The 25993-nt window shown below is 31.3% G+C and overlaps 1 protein-coding gene across 2 annotated transcripts in view; it reads right to left on the reverse strand.

Moving 5' to 3' along the window:
• Positions 1-25993, reverse strand: part of LOC126882948 (neuronal growth regulator 1-like) — an 802823-nt gene that overhangs the window by 271123 nt on the left and 505707 nt on the right. For both annotated transcript variants that reach the window (XM_050648025.1, XM_050648026.1), the window contains exon 4: positions 5041-5205. In XM_050648025.1, the coding sequence (XP_050503982.1) occupies positions 5041-5205 (165 nt within the window). The remainder of the gene's footprint in view (positions 1-5040; positions 5206-25993) is intronic.

Genomic DNA, 25993 nt, shown 5'->3' on the forward strand with positions numbered 1-25993 from the left:
CTTTCAAATACAATTTATTACCTAGGAGGGGGAAAATCGAAGGAGGAAAACATACGAACTTTTGCCATCATTTTTTTTTTAATTTTGGTGGGACATAGCAAAATAAGGAGATTGATAACAATTACAAAATTATTTGTAAACTTAAGAAAGCAAATATGTCTGTATTGTATTGGTACAAACTAAGTAAATAGTATAAAAAATAAAACTGATTAGTATCAATATTTACAAATTATTCATTTTACTATCACTTGATATGTAACACATCATGTTCTGGCTACCTAAACTTTTCTTAATTTTGACATATCAACTTATGCCACTGCATAGGTATATAACACCTTCATTTTTCACGTAGGCACATATCCTCTTATGCCACCTTGTTAAACACCGTTTTTAAAGTACATATCAATTGAAAACCTAAACCACGATTTTTTGGACATATCAACTTCTGCCATAACACCACAGATTTCGTAGTATTGAATTCGACAATTTGCGGCAGGTTGATAATATTCGAAAGATATTTAGGCTCAAACTGTGATTTCCGTCTAATAGACAGGGTGTTAGTGTTTGTGCCCAGTTCGTCATTACACATAATGTGCCCCAGTTCGTCAGAAAACATCAAATAAGGGAACAAAGACCCGGAGGAAACTTTTTTGAAATGGTTTGATGAGGTAGAAGACGATATAAGCGAAGTGGAATCAATTTGTGATGAAAATGTTGCCAGTGACTACCATTGCTACACTGTATTAACAATAGTATCTGTCAGTTTTTTTTGTTTTAACATTTTTTAAAAACCTTTTTTTCATTTTTCTTACTCTTTGTGTGTGTGTGTGTGTGTGAAAAAATGGCTTGGATGCGAGTCCGTTAGCCACAGATTTTTATTTTATTTTTACCTCAATTTATTAGTTTTGTTATATTTATACGTATTTCACTTAAATGATTATATTTGTTTCTTTCAAGTAGTTTATGAGTAATTTAAATATTTCCATTTTATGACAACTTAGTAGATATTCTATACTAATTGGAAAATGAACTTGTGTTTGTCGTAAATTGTAATATAATTGATTTATATATCTCTCGTTAATTTTGCATTCCAAGAAAATATGGTTTAAATCTCTAATCGAAACATTATCACAAAAACATACTGATGAATTAATTATTCCTAATTTGTGCAGATGTGCCTCATATTTCCCGTGTCGAGTTTTTAATCTGACGATAGTAGAAATATCTTGCTTTGGCAGGTTATATTTATATATGTATTCAGGTGGCGGAGGAAGTTCTTGATGTAAAGAAAAATATAAATTTTTTGACATGCTTGTAATATTTTTCCATTCTTTTTTCCATATTTTATTTATTCTAACTTTGACGTCATTTATTGCATCTGTCGATAAGATGTGAGTTAGTATCTCACCTTTTTTTATTGCAACTTTGGCCAACTCCTCCACTTTCTCATTACCCAGTATACCGGCATGCCCTTTTGCCCATATAAATACTACTTCCACTGTAGACAAATTATTTTTTATATTACATAAAATTTTTGATTTGTATGAACTAAAATCAGTATTTTCAATTGCATATATTGCAGATCTGGAGTCTGTTATTATCACAGCTTTTTCAATATTATTCTCTTTGATCCATTCTAGAGCTTTTTCGATGGCTATAATCTCAGCTGTAAAAATACTACTAATACTAGATAATTTGTAATTATTATGTTGATGGGTATTTTGCACATACATAGCACATCCTACTCCTGTTTGATTTTTAGAACCGTCCGTATAAATTACTGTGTAATCCACAAAGTCGCTCAGTATAGATTTTACTAAAATATTATTTAAATGATTTGATTCTGTATATTTAGGAATTATGATTCTGGGTTTTTTTATCAAAGTTTTATACGGAAATTTATAAATTGGTAATAATTTACTCTTGTGTAAATCTGTATAATTCCTGGTTTCAATGAATGCATCTGTTAGTGGTGGTGACTTTTTTATTCTCCAATATTTACTAGTTAAGTTTTCCATGTTTAATAGAGCCAGATTTGTTAAAAGGTCTGACTCAGTGTTTCTTAGCTTTATGCAGTATTTTTGAGCTAAAAATTGTCTACGTAAATTTAATGGGATTTCATTACACTCTGCTAGCATAACGTTTATTGGAGTGGATACCATTGCACTTAAACATATTCTCAAGCATCTGTATTGTATCCGATCTAAAATTTTTAAGTTCGTATTGCTTGCTGATCCATATATCCAACACCCATAGTCCACGACTGACCGAATACATTTTTTACTCTTTGTTTAACTAGATTATAAATTTGTATTAAGATTCTTTAATTTGTTTAATTTTTATCACACTTTTTTCAGGAGTAAAAAGGTACACAAACAATCCTTCCATTCTTGTTAAAGTGTTTTTTTTATTTTAATAAATACAGAAAAACTAGATTAATTACTATGTTTTTTAGATAATCAATACTTTCAGTAAATCATCGAGATATTTTTTTGTATTAAAATATTTAACAAAATCAAAAATTACCACTAAAATGCTAAACCCGCCTGTTAGGCGGTTAGTAAGTCATTGATTTAAGATGTTAGTACTTAAGGGTTAACTATGTAATTATATGCATACAGTTTTATTTAACTTTACGATCTTGATGACTTAAATTAATATAACTTAACACATTTGCATACTACATAGCTGACATTTCCAAAAAACGTTTAATTTACCACTATCCAATTTTAGCAACTTAGTCATGATTTCCTACTGTTTTCTCAAGGCACCCTTTTATATCCCTTAGTAAATACATAAAGCACGTTTCTCATTAGAAAGATCCCGACTTGTGTGCGCAAAAATTCCATGAAAATTTTAATGGTTTGTATTAGATATAATTGAAAACTGATTAAGTAGACCAAGGCATTTAGGAAAAATTAATTGATTTTTAAATACAGTACCTGCAGAACTATTTGCATTGTCATACAGAAGTGAAAACTTCGTTTGTACAATGGTATAAAAAAAGTTTATTAAAAACCATTAAAAGTCATCCAAAAGGATTCGCAAAACGTTTTCGATCTAGATCAGATCATCTTCAGTGCCTAGAAAGAAGTATTTCGACGTTAGAATGAATGGAAAACGTTAAAATTGTGACTAGTTAAAGAAAAAATGTGGTAATACTTACGTTCTTCTTAGAGCATGACACTAGCAACCTTATGAAATTGGTAACATCGAGAAATATGGTTTACATGATACTTATATGATATTTATAGCGACTCCAAGTCGATTTTAAAATATTGAATGTGTTAGGAGTGCTCAAAGGGCAACATGGTTCCCTGCTCGATAAGAACTTGTGGTTGTTGCCAGTTCAATGGACACAGACCAACAAAAGTGAAGGAGATGACAATCTAATTATCAGACAGAAGCGACATGACAAGACAGGTAGTCAATTTTTGGTTATGAATTTAAAAATAGTGTTGTTTAGAATTTAGATTATTAGCTAAGCTCAATGTATATTAATAACTGTATTAAGAGGAAACAGTAGCGATCAACAGGTAGCGAAAACGCGTTCCAAGATTGCGGCTGTAATTTTGAATATTTTTTCGAGATATTGGGCACACGTATTCGTAATATAATAAAGAATGGCGGTACAGAGCCCAATTTGAAAAATATATTAATATGTGGAAATTACTCTGTAATTAAATACAATATTAAAAAAACGAGCCTGTACCGCCATTAAGAAGAACAAAAAATACACTTTCTTCAAATGAACTTTTTTATCCGATGCCTAGACTTTGTGTCATTTTGGAACTACTAATGAAATAAAAAATTTTAGTAGTTCCAAAATGACACAAAATCTAGACATCGGATAAAAAAGTTTATTTGAAGAAAGTGTATTATTTTGTTCTTCTTAATGGCGGTACAGGCTGGTTTTTTAATATTGTATTTAATTACAGAGTAATTTCCACATATTAATATATTTTTCAAATTGGGCTCTGTACCGCTATTCTTTATTATATTACTAATACGTGTGCCAAATATCTCGAAAAAATATTCAAAATTACAGCCGCAATCTTGGAACGCGTTTTTGCTACCGGTTGATCGCTACTGTATCACTTTAAAGTGAATTCCCCGTTTTCTAAACTCGGGTCAGAACACCTCGCCCCAATGAATTTGCTACACCCGAATGTACTTTTTCGAAAGGGTGGACATCTCCCACAGGTCGGGTTGAATCACTTACTTGCTTGCTTGTTATCGGATTTTGATTCCTTTTGGGGAGCTGATTAAATGTTTACAAGGCTGTGGTAGGTAAGTTTTGCGGGCGAGCAGTAAACGATAACTTATTCAAGAATTGTGTCAGTGGTACATAGCAAGACAAAAAAGTTCAAAAAAGGTAATAGATGTCGCTAGAACCACAAAAAAGAATTCTACCAACTCCACAGCGTTGGGTGAATCACATGAAACTTGCCAGAGTACGTCATTTTCATTGAGGTTAGATGTACTTTTGATGCGCTGCTGTGTTATATCTTCAAGAAAAGTATTATAAGCTAACATATATCTTCATGGAAATAGTGTAAACTTATTGAAGGTAAGTTCAATTTGATCATATTATTATAGTTTTTGTTTTAACTATATTTATGTAACATTATTATTAATAATAATTTATTATGCTTAAAATACCACATTTGTTTTTCTTGTGGGACTGAAGCATTTTTCACAGTTTATTTTTTGCAACTTTTTATGGAGTTACTCATATTTCTTCATAATTTTCATAATATTAGATGTGCCTAACTCCAAAATTTTTCCTTATTCCAAAAATGAAAGTAGCCTAACTCCATTTTTATAGTAATAATATTTTAAAAATAGATCGTATCATTATGTGAAGGCTGACGGTCACTATTCTAAGTAACTGTGTCAAATAAGATCAAGTTTTAAGTCAAAATCATTCTTTAAATCAGTTTTTTTCGTCTCCTGTAAAATTTGTTAATTTGGACTTGGGCACTTTTCATATGAGGCCGACGATGTTTTAATTGTAAAAGTATTTAATAAATAACTTACCTGGCATTCATATGTACCGTTGTCCCGTTTCTGTACATACTTGATTTGAAGCGTCCAGTCATCAGAACCTTCTGCATGTAAAATTTGGAACCGTTCATCATTTGTATACGTAAATACCCCCGATGAAAGGATATGCCAGTCTCTTCGACGAACCCAGGAAACTTGCTGAAAGGTACATCATTATTAAATATTATACATATTTTAGTTTTACTAGATATTTGTTTAAAGATAAAGTTTACTAATTATAAGAAATATTTTTTTGGAATGTAATAATGTTTAATATTTCGCCGAAGATAATTAATATAAGTATCAGAAAAAGTAGAATAGTTGTATAGGCTATAAACTATTTGGTGCAGCAAGATCAATAGTATCCCATTCACTAAAAAATTATCGTAACCACAACGCTCTACCAATTAGTCTGATGATATACAGGGTGGTTCATCTTATTCGCCTCGGTCTCTGTACGGAAAACCACTTGATATTTTAAATAAATTTCTTCACAGAAATATACAGGGCCTTTAATACTACAACCTAAAAATAATGTGAATTATACAGGGTGTTCCAAAAAAGAGTGGTATATCAAAGTTATATTTTTTCTTATGGAATGGCCTATATCTGATGACATGATTGAATTGACCTTAAAAAATAAGCTATACTTTTATAAGGGTTCCCTATACCTAAATACAGGGTGTTTTGATTTATTTCGATTTTTATAAAAATGTAAGGTTTTAGAAAAAAATAAATATCTACGAATCTAAGAAGCAGTAACAAATTTTTTCTTGGATCTTAATAATAGACTATTTAGCATACTTAAACAGATTCTTATTGCAACAAAATTTCTTACAGGATGATCAAAATATGAGATTGTTCTACTAACAAATTCAAGCTGTAATAACTTACTTATTTTAAATAGAACACCCTGTATCTTACTAGTCTATCGAGTAGAAAATTTACTTAGCTTTGAATTCTTATTAGGGTTTCCTATACCTATCTCCCTTCATTTTTTAAAGATTTAAAGATTTCCTAATTTGTAAGCTTTAAAAATTAGAATTAAGTACCTATGTCGTGGTTATGTACAACACATCACCAACACCGGCAATATACTTAGACAAGATACTGTCATTAATAAAATTTTCATTGTTATCATGTAATCACACAGAGTGTTGTATTATTTTAGTTGATTTTGGCCTACATGTGAAAATGAATAATGTTTATTTTAAACTGCATACCCTATATTAGATGCCGTATTCTGGAAGATATTTAAATTATATTTCATTCCGTATAAGTATTTTCCATATCTTAACCCAACGGTTATTAAGTAAATTTAAGAACGCCACTTTGTGTTTGAATCTTTAAATCGCAATTACAAACAATTAAATGCAATGGCTACTTTGACGAAAACGAGCCTATTGTACAAAAATATGTAAAAATGGGAATTTACAGAATAACATGGGAACGTATATTTACAGAATAACATGTGTATTGAGAATGTTAACATGGAATTGAAGAGATTTTAAATATCTTCCATTATAAAGGATAGAATATCGAGTATTTCATTTAAAATAAGAACACTGTCTGATTAAATGATAAAAATGTGAATTTTATTAATGAAACTATCTTGACTAAGATATTTAAGTATATTGCCGGTGTTGGTGATGTGTTGTACATAACCATGACATATGTACTTAATTCTAATTTTTAAAGCTTACAAATTAGGAAATCTTTAAATATTTAAAAAATGAAGGGAGATAGGTATAGGAAACCCTAATAAGAATTGAAAGCTAAGTAAATTTTCTACACGATAGACTAGTAAGATACAGGGTGCTCCATTTAAAATAAGTAAGTTATTACAGCTTGAATTTGTTAATAGAACAATCTAATATTTTGACCACCCTGTAAAAAGATAGGTATAGGAAACTCTAGTACAAATTGAAAGCTAAGTAAATTTTATACGCGATAGACTAGTAAGATACAGGGTGTTCTATTTAAAATAAGTAAGTTATTACAGCTTGAATTTGTTAATAAAACAATCTCATATTTTGACCACCCTGTAAGAAATTTTGTTGCAGTAAGCATCTGTTTAAGTATGCTAAATAGTCTATTATTAAGATCCAAGAAAGAATTTGTTACTGCTTCTTAGATTCGTAGATATTTTTTTTTTTCTAAAACCTTACATTTTTATAAAAATCGAAATAAATCAAAACACCCTGTATTTAGGTATAGGGAACCCTTATGAAAGTATAGCTTATTTTTTAAGGTCAATTCAATAATGTCATCAGATATAGGGCATTCCCTAAGAAAAAATATAACTTTGATATACCACTCTTTTTTGGAACACCATGTATAATTCACATTATTTTTAGGTTGTAGTATTAAAGGCCCTGTATATTTCTGTGAAGAAATTTTTTTTAAATATCAATTAGTTTCCCGTACAGAGACCGAGGCGGATAAGATAAACCACCCTGTATTTCTATAGGAGGGTAAAGATCCTGTCCCATCTGGTAGTTATTTATAGATAGTTTAGCTAAGCTCCTATACTCTGTTTTTAAACCAGAAGGAGCAAACTCAAAATACAGATTCACACTCAATAATGTCACTAGAAATACCACCAAATACATTTTCTTTTTTGGTTGATCATGTCGTCCTTTCACGGTAATCCATAAATCTTATAGGTATTGTATGGTCCAAGAGCTGTGAGACATTTTTGAGTAGGTATTTTAGGCAACCTGAAAATTTTTCAGGTGACTCTTCCATGATAGCCTAATACAAAAATGCCGGTCTGGCTGGAGGGCAGCGGTTATTTTCCCCAAAAATCCCCCCCCCCCCAAAGTTAAACAAAAGGGTAAAAATTGTTATTACAAAAAATATCATTGACGTGACTTTAAATTAAATTTAAATATTCAAATATAAAGAAAATAAACAGGCCAGGCGATTTGAGGGCGATTTTAACTCTGCAAGATACTTGCATGGGCGCCCCAGGATTATTTTCAGGGGATGCTTCTGAACCTCAGAAGATTTCATCTGAATCTGTACATACTATTAACGAGTATAAAATACACAACTATACATGCATAACTATGTACATTCCTTCCGGACAGGGAGGTGCAATTGTTATTTTGACAGGGTATTTTTTGATATTAAAAATAAACATTCTAAAAAAGACAGTTTTTTTTTTGGTGAAATTTTCCAACTGCCAGGTGATCAAACAAATTACGCTTGCCTATAAATGAAAAGCGCTATAGGTAAGCAGCAGTGTGAGAAAGAGCGTATACCGATAGCTGTTTTGCGTCCTCTGTTGTAGCTGAGCGAGTCCGTTCGCTCCAGAAAAATCACGTGACCTAGCGATATCCATGTTGTTGTTCCTCGAAACGTTAGAGTATTTATTATAATATATTATAGGTTTTTAAGTACCTTTTTTAAGAACTTTTTCTTAATTAAAGAAAAATAATACGTACTCTACAATAGATTTTGCAAATATGATAGAAAAAGACAAATTTATTATTATAAATATGTAGGTATAAAAGTATAAAACTATAAACTAAATTAATTCTGTGTCCGAATCTTGTACTTCTTCTTCAAACCCCTCAGCTGAGCTTAAATATTCATTCTCTTCTTCCTCGTCAGACTCCCCTCGAGACTCAGATTCCTCTTCTACGTGATCTGTAAATAGTTGTAATATGTATTTAGAATTAATTAAAAATTAATAAGTGATTAACTAGTTGAGTTGCTACGTATTCTCCGTCCTTTTATACGGAGTCGAAGCCTGGACAATCATGGGCGCATCTGAAGAAAGACTTGTCGTTGTTGAGATGTGGAGTTATCGAATAATGTTAAATATGTCATGGACACACGTAACAAACACGGAAACATTAATAAAGATGAAAAATGCAAAAGAAATACTCAACACTATGAAGGAAAGAAACATGAGCTACTTTAGTCATACCTACAATAATAAATAAAAAACGTGATGTGATTGGTTATATAAGGAAAAGTATTAAGCAATGGTAATTTTTCATTAATTCTAAATACATATTACAACTATTTACAGATCAGGTAGAAGAATCTGAGTCTCGAGGGAAGTCTGACGAAGGACAAGAGAATGAATATTTATTTTAGCTCATTTTTCTTTCCTTCATAGTGTTGAGTATTTCTTTTGCATTTTTCATCTTTCATCTTTTCATCTTTCTTAACGTTTCGAGGCACAACAACATGGATATCGCCAGGTCACGTGATTTTCTCGAGCGAACGGACTCGCTCAACTACAACAGAGGACGCAAATAGCTATCGGTATACGCTCTTTCTCACACTGCTGCTTACTTATAGCGGTTTTCATTTATATGCACGCGTAATTTGTTTGATCACATGGCAATTGGAAAATTTTCCCAAAAAAACCTGTCTTTTGTAGAATATTTATTTTTAAAATTAAAAAATACCCTGTCAAAATAACAATTGCACCTCCCTGTCCGTAAAAAATGTACAACGCTATGCATGTATAGTTGTATATTTTATACTCGTTAATAGTATGTACAGATTCAGATGAAATCTTCTGAAGTTCAGATGCACCCCCTGAAAATAATCCTGGGGCGCCCATGCAAGTATCTTGCAGAGTTAAAATCGCCCTCAAATTGCCTGGCCTGTTTATTTTCTGTATATTTGAATATTTAAATTTACTTTCAAGTCATATCAATGATATTTTTTGTTATAACAATTTTTACCCTTTTTTAACTTTGGGGGGATTTTTGGGGAAAATAACCGCTACCCTCCAGCCAGACCGGCATTTTTGTATTGGGCTATCATAGAAGAGTCACCTGAAAAATTTTCAGGTTGCCTAAAATACCTACTCAAAAATGTCTCACAGCTCTTATACTATGTACTAATACGTCGCTGAAAATATCTATAAGCAACTGTGTTTTATATAAAGGGAGACTAAAAATCTAATAATTAAAAAAATAATAACGCAGAAAACACAAAAATCACTGATATAAGTTAATTATTAAACTCTGAAATGCCAGTAGTGTTAAAATTTCACAAAAGTAGAGTAAACGTGCCTGAGGTTGGATGAATTACAAACAAGCATTACGGCACGGTAAGTTTGAATTACTCCTCCTAGTTTAAAAAGAGGGTATAATTACATAATAAAGCAACTGAAAGTATAAGAAAAAATTACGATACTACAAAATGAACTCATGTAGTAGTCGAGGAAATGAAGCTGAAAAAAGGGCAAATCCTCGCAATTTTTTCGTTCAGCATCGATTTGTACAAAAATTTGGAATTAGCCTCATTACACCCTCTAGTTCATTTTTTATATTAAGCCGTATTACGCTTTTGGTTTTTAAGTGTGAAAATTACCCCTAATTGTAAAAAATTATAAAATAACATTTTAAACTTTAATATTGTCAACATTTGGTTCTTATTAGTTACATAATGATTCTTTTATGATTTAAGATACACTATCATAATATTTCAACCCTTAAAACCACCCTTGTTGGAGATATATATAAAAAATTTAGACGAAGTAATTTTCAATCCTAATAGTAAATTAATAATATTAAAAAATATTAAAAACATTACTAAAAGATTTTTAAATTGAAAACTTATTGGTACACTTTCCTGGTGACACCTCCAAGACTTCTACAATTTGCAAGTCAAATGGATGTGGCAGTGAAGACGAGAGGGAAGGAATTCTACACTGTTCGGCAAGGAACGTAGGCACTGTTCTTTCCGATGAGGCTCCAATAAGAGCCGAAAATCGCGATTAAAGGGACTGGACTGCACTCCGTATTCTAATTGAAAAGTAAGATTGTTTTGCCTTCGCATTGCAACTGAATAAAAATGGTATACATTTTTATTTTATAGTCGTATTACTCCGTAGAGCAACTAGGTGCATTTTTCCGTTGGAACTTTACCAGCTGCAGACGGGGGATGTGAATTGCATAGTGCAGAATTCCTTCCCTCTCGTCTTCACTGCAGCATCCATTGGACTTGCAAATTGTAGAAGTCTTGGAGGTGTCACCAGGAAAGTGTACCAATAAGTTTTCAATTTAAAAATCTTTTAGTAATGTTTTTAATATTTTTCAATATTATTAATTTACTATTAGGATTGAAAACTACTTCGTCTTTCAATGCCAGATGGCGCTAGCCACCTACTATCATCACTTCGGTTGCAATGGGTGGAAAAAGCTCTCGATGCGAATCAGTTAAAATATAGAGAACAGTGCCTACGTTCTTTCCGATGAGGCTCCAATAAGAGCCGAAAATCGCGATTAAAGGGACGGGACTGCACTCCGTATTCTAATTGAAAAGTAAGATTGTTTTGCCTTCGCATTGCAACTGAATAAAAATGGTATACATTTTTAATTTATAGTCGTATTACTCCGTAGAGCAACTAGGTGCATTTTTCCGTTGGAACTTTACCAGCTGCAGACGGGGGATGTGAATTGCATAGTGCAGAATTCCTTCCCTCTCGTCTTCACTGCAGCATCCATTGGACTTGCAAATTGTAGAAGTCTTGGAGGTGTCACCAGGAAAGTGTACCAATAAGTTTTCAATTTAAAGATCTTTTAGTAATGTTTTTAATATTTTTCAATATTATTAATTTACTATTAGGATTGAAAACTACTTCGTCTTTCAATGCCAGATGGCGCTAGCCACCTACTATCATCACTTCGGTCGCAATGGGTGGGAAAAGCTCTCGATGCGAATCAGTTAAAATATGGAGAACAGTGCCTACGTTCTTTCCGATGAGGCTCCAATAAGAGCCGAAAATCGCGATTAAAGGGACGGGACTGCACTCCGTATTCTAATTGAAAAGTAAGATTGTTTTGCCTTCGCATTACAACTGAATAAAAATGGTATACATTTTGATTTTATAGTCGTATTACTCCGTAGAATAACTAGGTGCATTTTTCCGTTGGAACTTTATCAGCTGCAGACGGGGGATGTGAATTGCATAGTGTAGAATTCCTTCCCTCTCGCCTTCACTGCAGCATCCATTTGACTTGCAAATTGTAGAAGTCTTGGAGGTGTCACCAGGAAAGTGTACCAATAAGTTTTCAATTTAAAAATCTTTTAGTAATGTTTTTAATGTTTTTCAATATTATTAATTTACTATTAGGATTTAAAACTACTTCGTCTTTCAATGCCAGATGGCGCTAGCCACCTACTATCATCACTTCGGTTGCAATGGGTGGGAAAAGCTCTCGATGCGAATCAGTTAAAATATGGAGAACAGTGCCTACGCTCTTTCCGATGAGGCTCCAATAAGAGCCGAAAATTGCGATTAAAGGGACTGGACTGCACTCCGTATTCTAATTGAAAAGTAAGATTGTTTTGCCTTCGCATTGCAACTGAATAAAAATGGTATACATTTTTATTTTATAAAAAATTTACTTATCCTAAAAGAATAATTTCGGCTTGCATCGATTTACATAAAAATTTGGGATTAGAATCATCTCACCCTTTACTTTATATTCTATATCATGCTTAAGGGCGTTAATTATTTTTAGGGGTGTAAACTACCCCTTATTGTCAAAAATTATATAAAAACATTGTAAACTTTAAAATGGGTAAAATTTGGTTTTGATTGGTTAAATAATGATTGCTTTATACTTTAGGGCTTTTGTACTTTTCTTATTTTGTATAGCAGGCCAGTGTGCCAGACTTTATCAAAAGCCTGCGAGACATCCAAAAAGGCTGCAGAGCAGTACTGCTTCTCTTCTAAGGCTTTGTTTATGAAATTGCAGACTCGATGAATTTGCTCGGTGGTAGCAGGTTGTTGTCTAAATCCAATCTGGTGGTTACGTATTACCTGCTTTTCCACGAGGATTGGAACCTTTGACATCACTGAAAGTAGACTGATAGGTGTATAGGACTTAACTTCTTCTACAGGCTTACCTGGTTTGGGTATTAAGATGATTTGTGCCACTTTCCACAAAAGGAGATAGTAACCAGTTCTTAAGATTGCGTTAAAAAACTGTGTCAAATATTGCACTCCTTTCTTGGGAAGTTCTTTTAAATTTGCCAATATAAATGAGTCAGATTAAATAAATTATTAGAAGAATTTTTTTACTTAGCAAAAACATTTTTGTTTATTTTAGTAGTATTTTGTATTTTGACAACAAAACCCGATTTGGGCTTCGAAACGTTAATAAAATAATTTTTTGGTAAAATTGTGGCTTAATTCCCATTAAAAATAGTTGATTAAAAAAATGCCACAAGGAAATAGCTTCAGAACAACATTATAAGCTTTTATTTGACACCTCATTTGTCATTCTACCTAGTATAGTGACGGATGAGATATATTCGCGGTCAGACAGACAGACGGACAGACAACCTAGGTCTAATTTCTCACCTTTAGTACTATCCTTGGATTATAAGCTTTCATTTGACACCTCATTTGTTATACTACCTAGTATAATGACGGAGAGGTAAAAGTTTTTATTCTATTATTCTTGTAGGTACATTTAACATTGATTAAAATTATGAAAGAAATATAAAAAACAGCAGGGCAGCACTGTGACGCACAAACATACGATTCAGCTGTGCGTTACATAGGGTGCACTAATACCCAAGATGTCCGGCGTGGGGTAACTTCAAAACTTTAAACAGAAATCCCCATTTGGTATTGCAGATTTGGATTGCTTACGTAAAAATAAGCAACTTCTATTCGAGAGAGTTTTTCGAATTATGGATAGATGGCGCTATAATTGGAAAAACATTATTTATTAGCGCCATCCATCAACAATTCTAAAAAATGTTTTGAATAAAGGTTACTTCTTTTTTCATGAGGAACACAAATCTGCAATAAAACATGGGGATTCCTATTTGATTTTAAAGTGACCCCCCACACCATATCCAGGGGGTCGAGTGGAGCGTCGTGTCTGATGATATTGGATAGGTTCCTGAAAAATATTAAACCCGTATTTTTTGGTTTTTTATTTGGAAGTGCACTTCCGTGCACTATTACACCGTTTTTATAATTTACCTATGGTATCACGATAAATGTTTTTTTCCGATTATAGCACCATCTATCAACAATTTAAAAAAATGTCTCGAGTTGCTCACTTTTACGTTAGCAATCCAAATCTGAAATAACAAATGGGGGTTTCCATTTAAGATTTTAAGGTTACCCCCACCCCACCTCCAGGGGTCGTGTTTAGTGTAATTCGATAGATTTTTGAAAAATATTGAACACGTATTTTTCAGTTTTTCGATCCAATCTTCAGTTCGCGAATTATTGGATCGTCCCGCGAATTATTCGATCGTCCCAGGCGACGAGTTCAGGTACCTCGGAGACCATCGCCGTCGTGAAATTATAGACTAAGAGCCGCTATAGGTGAAATTTCTTTTCATTTTAGGCACGATGGGACCCTACAACTTAAATAGTAGAACCTAAAAGAAAACGTTTAAACATTGTGCCGTCACTTTTCAGTGGCACATGCGTCGACAGTGGCGCATCAAACTTTCCACTTATGGACGAGATAAATAAATTAAAAGTTACCCTCCCTTACTAACAGAATTAAATGTTTTCTATTTTTTAAGTGCTATGTGATTAACACATAATATTCAGCGTAATTTTAACCCACCACCTCCTTCCCCCTGCCCCCACCATCGAAAACTTCATTTTTCGTTTTGTTTTTTTTGTGGGATGCAATCAATTTTAAAATTTCAAAAAAAATCACACGCATAGCTGAGGCTTTTATAAAACATGTCTATTTTTTATAGACCCGTAGGTAGAGTGTACATAACCTCAAAAAACTAAAACAAAATTTTTTTTTCAAAAAAGCGTATAACTATTTTTGCGGAATAGCTGCAGGTCTAATTTTTTCTTAATCTTGTGTGTTTTATTAAACACTATATTTTTAATTTTTTTCAGATTTTTCCGTAAAGCTCGCCCCCTCAAAAATCCAAAAACTGTTTTTTGTGGGGTTTTTGGGGATTTTCCCTATTTTATAGACTTCATAATAATATCAAATAAATTTCGTTTTTATAGGTTATATCTAACTTGAAATAACTGAGTCCTTTAGAATATTTAAAAATGGGAGAAACACGTTCAAACCCCCCAAAACCCCCTTAAAAAACAGTTTTTTTGATTTATGAAGGTGACCAGCGTTACAGAAAAATCTGAAAAAAATTAGAAATATAGTGTTTGATAAAATACATAAAACTAAGGAAAAATTAGATCTGCAGCTATCCCCAAAAAAAAGTTATATACTTTTTTCCAAAAAAATTTTTTTTAAATTTTTTAGAGGTTATGTACACTTAACATACAGGTCTATAAAAAATAGACGTGTTTTATAAAATCCTTAGCTACGCAAGTCAATTTTTTGAAATTTTAAAATTGATTGCATCCCATCAAAAAAAAATATAATCGAAAAATAAAGTTTTTGATGGTAGGGGCAGGAAGAAGGGGGTGGTGGGTTAAAATTACGATGAATCTTATGTACTAATCACATAGAACTTAAAAAAATTAAAATAATTGAATTCGGGTAATGAGGGAGGGTATTTTATAATTTATGTATCCCGTCCATAAGTGGAAAGTTTGATGCGCCACTGTCGACGCATGTACCACTGAAAAGTGACGGCAGTGTTCAAACGTTTTCTTTTAGGTTCTACTATTTAAGCTAAGGGGTCCCATCGTGCCTAAAATGATTAAGAAATTTCACCTATAGCGGCTCTTAGTCTATTAGTGTTCAGTGACATCCAAAATCCCCAAGTATAAAATTGAACTCATTTCCGTCAATATTTCCTGAGTTCTAAATTTTTCATTCTCCATCTCTTCGAGATGCACTTTGAAAATGCATTCTCTTACGTACAAAAATTTTTGCCGGAGATCAATTTAGTTTACAAAATTGCCTGACACTCTCTCGAATCAAATGCAAAAAGTTGCATGAAGATTATTCATCTTCACAAAATTCCTAGGGCTAATAGTCTAGTAAAATAAAATTACGCTACATGTAAATCAAAATGTAAATTCGTACAGGTTGAAACAAATTTTATATCAAAGTTTAGGTGGGTACAAAAGATATTTTCAAGAAAGTATCCAAATCATACAAGGGGATCATTATTGAAATAATTAAAAAGGGGTCATTTTTGCAAAAAACTTACTTTTTTAACTGCTGAGGTCATTCAATTACTAATGAAGGTGTATAGGATTGTTTTCTGCAAAGTTGAAGTGTAAATTTTTCACATCAGACTTATAAAATTAAATTTGACCCCCTATTTATATAAATAATTATACATAAAACTTTAAAAACAAATTTGCAAAAAATTATTTTAACGTTTTAAATAAGCACTATAAAATATCTTATTTTACAGGAGAAGTTGCGCTATGTTATCAGTATTAACAAAAAAAAATCAGTCCAAAAATATTTAATATTTTTGAGATATTGAATTTGTTTATTAAATGTTACTCTATTATCAATTGCAAAAACGCGGTTGTTGCCAAAGAAGTATTCACCTGTATTAAATCTTATTACTTTTTTTTCTTGTATATTTTCGATAAATGTATCGATAAATTCAAATTTCAATTAAACTTCCCCCTAAAATGGCATTTGAAAATTATTCAAATTTGTTTATAATTTGTTTTTTTAATAACGTCGCGGGGATTAAACATTTTGAAATACCGTTTCGATAATTGGATTCCTGGGAATTTTTCACTAATTAACAAATTTTTTTGTCTTTTTTTCCTCTTCTTTTTTTTTCTTGGAGTTATATTACTACGGTCCCTTTTAGGGTTAAGTTTCATTAAGGATGTCGAATCTCTAAGCTGTAGATTCTAGACCTAAAAATATTCAGATTGGTCTAAAATCACTTAAATAAAATGTGGCTACTTACTGAGTTACAGGGTGTTTTATTTAAAAATTAAAAAATTATTTTTACCAGGTACTTTCAAACTATTTGACGTATCCTTATCATACTTGACAGAAAGTGTGGGTAATATACAGTCTACTAAATTGTGATAAACAAAAGTTTCTAGCTACTACCAGAGGCGTACGACAGGGGATAGATAATGGTTGACCCTTCCCAAATTCTACGCCACTGAGGGAATTACTATCTTAGCGAAATTTTTCGATTCTCTTAGCGATAATATACTCTTTACTGGTACCGATTAAGTCATTAGTTTTCGAGATATTGGACGTTAAAAATGAAACGGCATAGTTATTTTGATTCATTCATTCATTCATTTTAAACTTCCAATATCTCTCAAACTGATGGCTTTGTCGATACCAATAAAGTTATTTACATACAAAGTATTGAAAAATCGAAAAATTTCGCTAAAATAGTAATCCACTCAGTGGCGTAGAATTTGGGAAGGGTCAATCATTCACTATGCCCTGTCGTACGCCTCTGGCACTGGCTAGAAACGTTTATTAATCACAATTTAGTAGGGTGTATAATAGCTACACTTTCTGCCAAGTATGATAAGTTTTAACTATTTAGAATGGGAAATAAGCCACAATATTATTAAAAAATGATTTTTATTATAATATTTTATTATAATTTATAATAAAAATCATTTTTTAATAATATTGTGGCTTATTTCCCATTCTAAATAGTTAAAATTAAAAAAATGCCACAAGAAAATAGCTTCAGAACAACATTAAGTATGATAAGGATACGGAATTGTTTTAAAGTACATGGTAAAAATAATTTTTAAATTTTTAAATAAAACGCCTTGTAACTCAGTAAGTAGCCACATTTTATTTAAGAAATTTTACTTAAATCTTAATATTTTTAGTTCCAGAATCTACAACTCAGAGATTCGACATTCTTAATAAAATTTAACCCTAAAAGGGCCAGTAGTAATATAACTCCAAGAAAAAAAGAAGAAGAAAAAACGACAAAAATATTTTGTTAATTAGTAAAAAATTCCCAGGAACCCAATTATCAAAACGACATTTCAAAATACTTAATCCACGCGACGTTATTAAAAAAACAAATTATAAACTAATTTGAATAATTTTCAAATTCCATTTTAGGGGGAGTTTAACTGAAATTTGAATTTATCAATACATTTATCGAAAACATACATAAAAATAAAAATAAGGAGATCTTAAGCAGGTGAATATTTCTTTGACAACAACCGCGTTTTTTCAATTGAAAACATAATAAAATTTAAAAAAACAAATGCAATATCTCAAAAAATATTAAATATTTTTTGACCAATTTTTTTAATACTGGTAGCATAGTTCAACTTAATCTGTAAAAAAAGATATTTTATAGTGCTTATTTAAAACGCTAAAAATATTTTTTTGCAAATTTGTTTTTAAAGTTTTATATACAATTATTTAAATAAATAGGGGGTCAAATTTAACCTAGTAAGTCTTATGTGAAAGAGTTTCTCTTCATTTTTGCAGAAAAAAATCCCATAGACCTTCATCGATAAGTGGATTACCTCAGCAGTTAAAAAAGTATTTTTTTTTTTGCAAAAATGACCCCTTTTTAATTATTTAAACAATGATCCCCTTGTATGATTTGGATACTTTCTTAAAAATATCTTTTGTACCCACCTAAATTTAGATATAAAATTTGTTTTAACCTGTACGAATTTACATTTTGACTTTTTTTTATTTTATTAGACTATAATGCTTCGTTGCCTTGCCTATACGTTTACTCCCGGTAGGTAACATTTTTATGGCCACAATGATTTAATCATTGTTTTTGTAAACAGTAAATCCTTGTTTGGTATCACGATAGAGTTTAGTTAGCATCGCTTAAATATTCATTAAGAGACCATTAGGTTTTAATGGCAATTCGATAAAGGCGATTATTCTTTAGTACCTACAGAAAATATTCTGAATAGGTCTGTTCTAAATAGTATGTAAATAAATAATTAAAAGAATTAATTAAAGTAGAGGATAGCCATAAAATAAAACAAGAACAAAACTGTGTTTAATACTTAACAATATTTAGGTCTTAAAACATATTTAAGTTAGTTTTTAGGTTATCTTATTTCACTTATTTTTCCCATATTTTGAATTTAATTTAAGTCTCAGAATGTTCAATCTCTTTTCATGAATGATACGTGATACCTATACAATGTGGGCAAAAAAAAGAGTCCACCTCGATATTTGGCAGTACCTAGTTATTGGATTTTAAGAAAATGCCGAAAGAGATTGATTTTTATTTTTAAATTACAATGTTTTGATATAATATATTTCATACTAGTGACGTCATCCATCTGGGCGTAATGACGTAATCAATGATTTCTTTAAATGGGAATATGGCCGCGTGGTTCTTGTGTTGAATTCTCTATTCAGTAATATAAACATTTAAAAGTTTATTTATACCAGTCCAAAAAATGTTTTTTTAATTAAAATATTTGACAAAAGAAGAAGCAATTATGTAACTTTTTGTTAAAAATACATTTTATTGCTACCAGAAATCAGAAAAAAATGTTTATATCAGAAATAAACATTGATTTTCAATTAAATTAAATGTTCAAACTTCCAATAGGAACGTGGCTGGCGGGAGCTGGCTTGAACATTGAATTTAATCGAAAAACAATGTTTATTTGCGAAATAAACACCTGTTTCTGTTTTTAGGCAACAGTAAAATGTATTTTGAATTAAATAATATACGTACATTCGTCTTTTTTTTGTCACATAATTTGATTAATTATTTTTTGGACACCCTATGCAAATAATTATATAATTGTTTATATTACTAAATAGAGAATTTAGTGACCTTTCAAATGAGCTACCACACGACTCTATTCCTATTTAAAAAAAATTATCGATTACGTCATCACGCCCAGATGGATGACGTCACTAGTGTGAAATATATTTTTTTATGTAATTATGTTTACATATTTACAACCTACATCATTAAAAGAGTATTAAGTAAACTTGTTCCATGTTTTTGGGCATGAAGAAGGGACTTCCAATGATGATGAAAAATATATTTCAAAAATTTGTAATATAAAAATAAAGAACAACCTCTTTCGTCATTTTCTTAAAATCTAATAAATACTGCCAAATATCGAGGTGGACTGCTCTCTTTGGCCCACCCTGTATAAATAAATTGAATTGTTCTATGTTGTTTATCCCATCGACTTCTCTTCCGTTCTTCTACTTACATGTGTTATTTCGTTGATAGATTATCTAAATTGGATATGGATATGGATATTTATAATATAATCAACGGTTATATTCATCTTCAAAACAACACTTTAAAGGTCTTTGTTCATCATAAGAATATCTAATAAAAATATAAAAGCATCAAATGTTATTTATAAGCCCAGAAGTAATTTTTATTAGTAGCCCTTGGCCCTGAGGTAATTTATGATCTCTGAAAAACATATATATATATATATATATATATATATATATATATATATATATATATATATATATATATATATATATATATATATATAAGATTATGGTATTCTTGACTGTATATTCAAATATCAAGCAGTGATTCTTGAGGATGCAGTCTATTTTGGCCCACAAGACAAAGAAAACTCTTTGACTTACTGTCAAGCTTTCGAATTTATTTTAATTCTTTTTCAAGACATCTGTTGACAAAAATATACAATTATAAAAATTATGTAGGTACTTACAATTTTCTTAATTACTTATTAATTATTCTTAATTAAATTAATCTCATGACTAGTAAGTAATTAAGAAAATTGTAAGTACCTACATAATTTTTATAATTGTATATTTTTGTCAACAGATGTCTTGAAAAAGAATTAAAATAAATTCGAAAGCTTGACAGTAAGTCAAAGAGTTTTCTTTGTCTTGTGGGCCAAAATAGACTGCATCCTCAAGAATCACTGCTTGATATATATATATATATATATATATATATATATATATATATATATATATATATATATATATATATATATATATATATATATATATATATTGATGCACGTTAAGTTGTGACTTCCGGTATACAGAAGAGGCTGTCCGACTTCCACCTTTTCTACTAGGAATTATTTTTTAAAAATTGTGTATTTGGTAAAAGGGGGGCTTATAAAATGGGTCTACCTATTGAGGGGAAAGGATTTACCAAAATAAATTTTGTATATATATACGTATATACCGAAGCGTACAGCATACGTTATGGCTTCCATATATAGGGTAGTTCAAGGCGCGTTGTCACTTCCAGCGGTGTTGTCATATTTTGGAAGTCACAACGACTCGTCTGCTAGATTTACCTCCTATTTTGAGCGTAATGTGTGATCTTTTGAAACTTTTACTGTGAATACAGTTGTCTGTGTTTTAAAGTTGTCTATTTAAATTAAAATATTGATATTCTTTTGATTATACAGGTTTACAAAAAAATACATTTCGGACTATTTGACGAAACCATATGACTAGGGGGGTTTTTGGGGTCGCTGGTTACGAATCCGGGGTTCGCTAACCTCTATCACGTCAGGTAAAGGTTATTTCAAGGACAAATCAAGATAAATCGACAGTCGCTCTGAAAAAGTATATTAGGAGGGTTTTGGGGTCGCTTATAACGAATCCCGGATCCGCTGACCTCTATCACGTGTAGCTGAAGGTCATTTCGAGGTCAAATCAAGATAAATCAACACAATCGCTGTGAAAAAGTATATTAGGGTGTTTTTGGGGTCCCTGATCACAAAACTGGGGCCCGTTGAGCTCAACCACGTCAGGTAAAGGCCATTTCAAGGTCAAATCAATTTTGTTAACTCCTCCTGATTTGAACTTGAAATGACCTTTACATGACGTAGTAGAGCTCAACGGACCGCAGTTTTCATGATCAGCGACCCCAAAACTCCCTATACTTTCAGAGCAATTGTGTCAATTTATGTTGATTTGACCTTAAAATGACGTTGAACTAGACGAGATAGAGGTCATCGGACTCCGGATTCATCTTCAGCGACCCCAAGAACCCCCTAATATACTTTTTCAGAGCGACTGTCGATTTATCTTGATTTGACCTTGAAATGACCTTTACCTGACGCGATGGAGGTGAGCAGACCCCGGATTTGTGATCAGCCACTCCAAAAACCCCCTTGTCATATGGTTTCGTCAAATTGTCCGAAATTTAGTTTTTTTGTAAACCTGTGTTATTTATGATAATATGATTGATATTTATTTTAACAAAAATACTAATATATTATTATTGCTGTAAAATGGATTTATTGGAATTAATTAAAAAAGTGTTAATAGTAAGTCATTTATTTATGAAAATTATATCAAAAATGTTAATAAATAAATTTGAACTTATAGAAAATTTTAATATTTTAGATTTTATTACAGGCACCGTCCTTTTAATTTTTGATGTACCAATAATAATATGTAATAAAAAATTAAATGGCTAAACCCTCCAGGTGGGGATTACCCGCTAAAAAGCTATCTAGATCCATCTTTTTCGAGCAGATTTTTCCCAATCTGCTACTCGATACTATTGACTATGCTTCTCCATTTCTTTCTATCCTCTTTTGTTTTTCTGCTAGTCTCTAATTCCTGCCCTATATAAATCTTCCTTTAATTCCTGTAACCATTTATTCTAGTTCCTCCGCGTCTCCTTCTAACTCCGGGTCTCCATTGTAAAATTGAGTTTATAGTTGTTGTGCTACCTGCTCTCCATATATGCCCCAACAATCCAACTCTGTGCCCAAATCTGAAAATCTGGAATAATATCTACCCGGGTCGAAACATTTTTTTTTAATATATGAAAATAGTTATTTATGAAACGGAGTGAGTGCTATACATCGCGTAAGTTCGCAAAAAGTACTTCACGCACAATTTCATACAATATTTTATCTACGATAAACAAATAAAAATACTGTAACTCTTCGTCACTGGAATTCATTTCTATTCTACAATTCTTAGAACTGTGACATATAAAAATTCTAATTTCTTTCAAACCACAAAACTGTCAAATTTTTTTTTTGTAATTTATTGCTCATTATGTCATCACCTCTCTTGTGCTCTGCACAAGAGATCTAAGGTTAGAGCTAAGAATAAGGTTGGCTAGGTGCTACGTTTTCTCGACTCTGTTTTACGGAATGGAAGCTTGGACCTTGAATGCGGCATCAATGAAAAAACTGGAATCATTCGAGATGTGGGTATATAGAAGAATTCTAAAAATATCATGGACAGAACACGTCACAAACAAAGAGGTTCTGAGAAAGGTGAATAAAGAAATGGAAGTCTTAAATACAATTAAAACCATAAAATTGGAATATCTCGGACATATTACACGTGGAGAGAGATACAACTTGCAAAAAGAAGCATAGGGAGACGCAGAATATCGTGGTTGCGCAACCTGAGAGAATGGTACGGATGTACATCAAACGAACTTTTCAGAGCAGCCGTCTCCAAGGTCCGAATAGCTATGATGATTGCCGACCTCCTTCGCGGAGATGGCACTTGAAGAAAAAGAAGATGTCATCACCATGAAACGCGAAAGTTAAGAAAGAATATTTAATTATATGAAAGTGTGTCAAAAACAGTGAGAAAAAGTAAATCCCATTTAAAATACATTGTTACTTCATGCTTACTTTAAAGCACTGCTATCTATAATGACAGTTTTCACAAACTAAAAATTTATATATTATAATATGACATAGAGTAGATAAAAGTCATTTATTAATTATTAATTGATTATAGTCAGAAGAAAATTAGACAGGGCCCCCGCTACCATATGTGCAAAGTGTGAAATGCACACGGGCGCCATCCTTTAGGGGCGCAATAATCCAAGATCAAAAATTGCAAAAAATTTGTAAAAAAACAACAAAAACCAAAAATTAATTTTAAAATAAAAGCTGAGAAATTAAATAGTTCAGTTTTGTATGGATGACATTATTAATCTTTAAATTCTTGTTAGATATAAAATAAAAAATCCCATAAAAATAACAAACACCCACTCCCTACACCGTAGACAAAACTGTAGATAAGAAAAATACCTAATGCAAAATAAATTGTACTATGTGCTGGTCTGCTGATTTCATGTGAAAAATCCAAACATACTACATTGGATGAGCAATAAAATAGTGTGTAGGCGCCAGGCGGTAATTTTATTGTCTCAGATTGTGTTGCGCTAAAATGACAAATCGACAAAATTTGATAATCGCCTTGAATCAACAAGATTTGAGAAATCTCTGGTTTCACTTAAGTCAGGGTAGCTAACAAGTTATTACTGTAATGCTATTAATTTTTACATCTAAAGTTATTTGTATTTTGTCAAGTGTTGTATCGTTTAATATTTTGTTTACTACTTTTTTTTTTATAAATAAGTGTTGAATACCTGCTGACTGCAATTTCAACGGTTTGATTTTTTATAAAATGATAAGTGTTCCCTACTTTATACTATCAACATTTACCCTTTATTTATAGGATGGTGCTATTATAAATATTTTTTTACCCAAATATCTCTTCATTAATTATGGGGGAGTCAATAGAGGACAAAAACTTGCATTGTTTCAGAAAAATTCAAACAAGCTTATATTTTTTAAAACTCTGTAACTTTAAAACATTAACCCTTTATTTATAGGATAGTGCTTATAATTATGGTTTTTACCCAAATATCTCTTCAATTATAGAGGAGTCAATATAGGATGAAAATTGGCATTGTTTCGGAAAAATTCAAACAACCTTATATATTTTTCCAAAAAACTCTTTTTATTGGTTCATAATATACAGTGTGGAAGGCACTCATGGAATAACATTATTTATGCCCCTGTTTCAAAAAATTATAAAAAACTCTGAGACACGTCGATTTCTAAATAAAAATGTACACTTTTTAAACATAAATTTAAGTGTACAAGGTGATTCATGCAAGTCCGGCAGAGTCCATAAGCTTTATTTTTAATGGAGCACGCTATATATTTTTATATTTTTAAAAGCTGCTTTCAACGAACTATCATGTAGGGTGTATGGGCCATTCCACGAACATACGCCTATTTTGTATTACTTCGACAACGAATATTTTACTGTGCAAGATAAGAAGAACGAAAGTAGATTCCAAATTACATTGTTGTTTATTGGAATAATTATTAGCGCCATTTAATTTCGTTCTTCTTATGTTACACAGTAAAATATTCGTTGTCGAAGTAATCCAAAACAGGCGTATGTTCGTGGAATGGCCCATATTATGCATAATACAGGGTGAAATTTTGAAATTTTAAAGTAACGAAATCGCTTATGGAATAAAATTGTTTGAGTCCTTATTTTAGAAAATTATAAAAAATACTGGGACACGTCAACTTTTAAATTCAAGTGGGCACTTACTTTACAAACATAAATCTAAATATACAGGGTGATTCACGCAAGTACGGCATAGTCCATGATCTTTCGATCCCTTCAATCGCTTAATCCTTTTCAACTACAGCCCTTTCAAAAATAAGCACTTTCACGACAAATCTTACAGATCATATAGAAACAATACATAAGTATAGTAACTTGTGAAGCGGTAACTGTTAATTTCATTTGGGATGCTAATTAGGAGGAGATTTTCACGATACTTTTTTACCAAAAAAAAGGGAACCAACTTTATTTTGAGCGTAATAACTTACTGATTGTGGATGCTAGAAACTTTTTTAAAAAACAAGAATAAAGCTTTTTTGAACACTTTAAAAAGGTTGTGATGAGTTTTCCCCGAAAAGTGCTAAATTTTTTGGTTATTTCACGTTGAAATATTCGATTTGGAATTTGACGAATATAACCTATTTTTCATTTGCTACAATAATTGTGCATCTATTGGATCACAGAGCTCATATTTTATGTAGGTACACCATTTTTTTTTCACTTTTTTATAAGCTGTATTATTATCTAAGAATAGTTTCTTCGATAAAATACGTATAGTTTAAGTTATTTGCAAAAAATCGTATAAAAATATTTTTTGTTTTTGTTAAAAAATGAACATATTCACTCGCAAATAACTCTAAAAGTTTTTATTGACTATGTGAAAAATCTCTATAGAACAAAAGTTGCTTAGAATTAGTCGGTTTATTCACTTCCGGACT

The sequence above is a fragment of the Diabrotica virgifera genome, chromosome 4 (genome assembly GCF_917563875.1).
Source record: "Diabrotica virgifera virgifera chromosome 4, PGI_DIABVI_V3a".
Lineage (NCBI taxonomy): Eukaryota > Metazoa > Arthropoda > Insecta > Coleoptera > Chrysomelidae > Diabrotica > Diabrotica virgifera.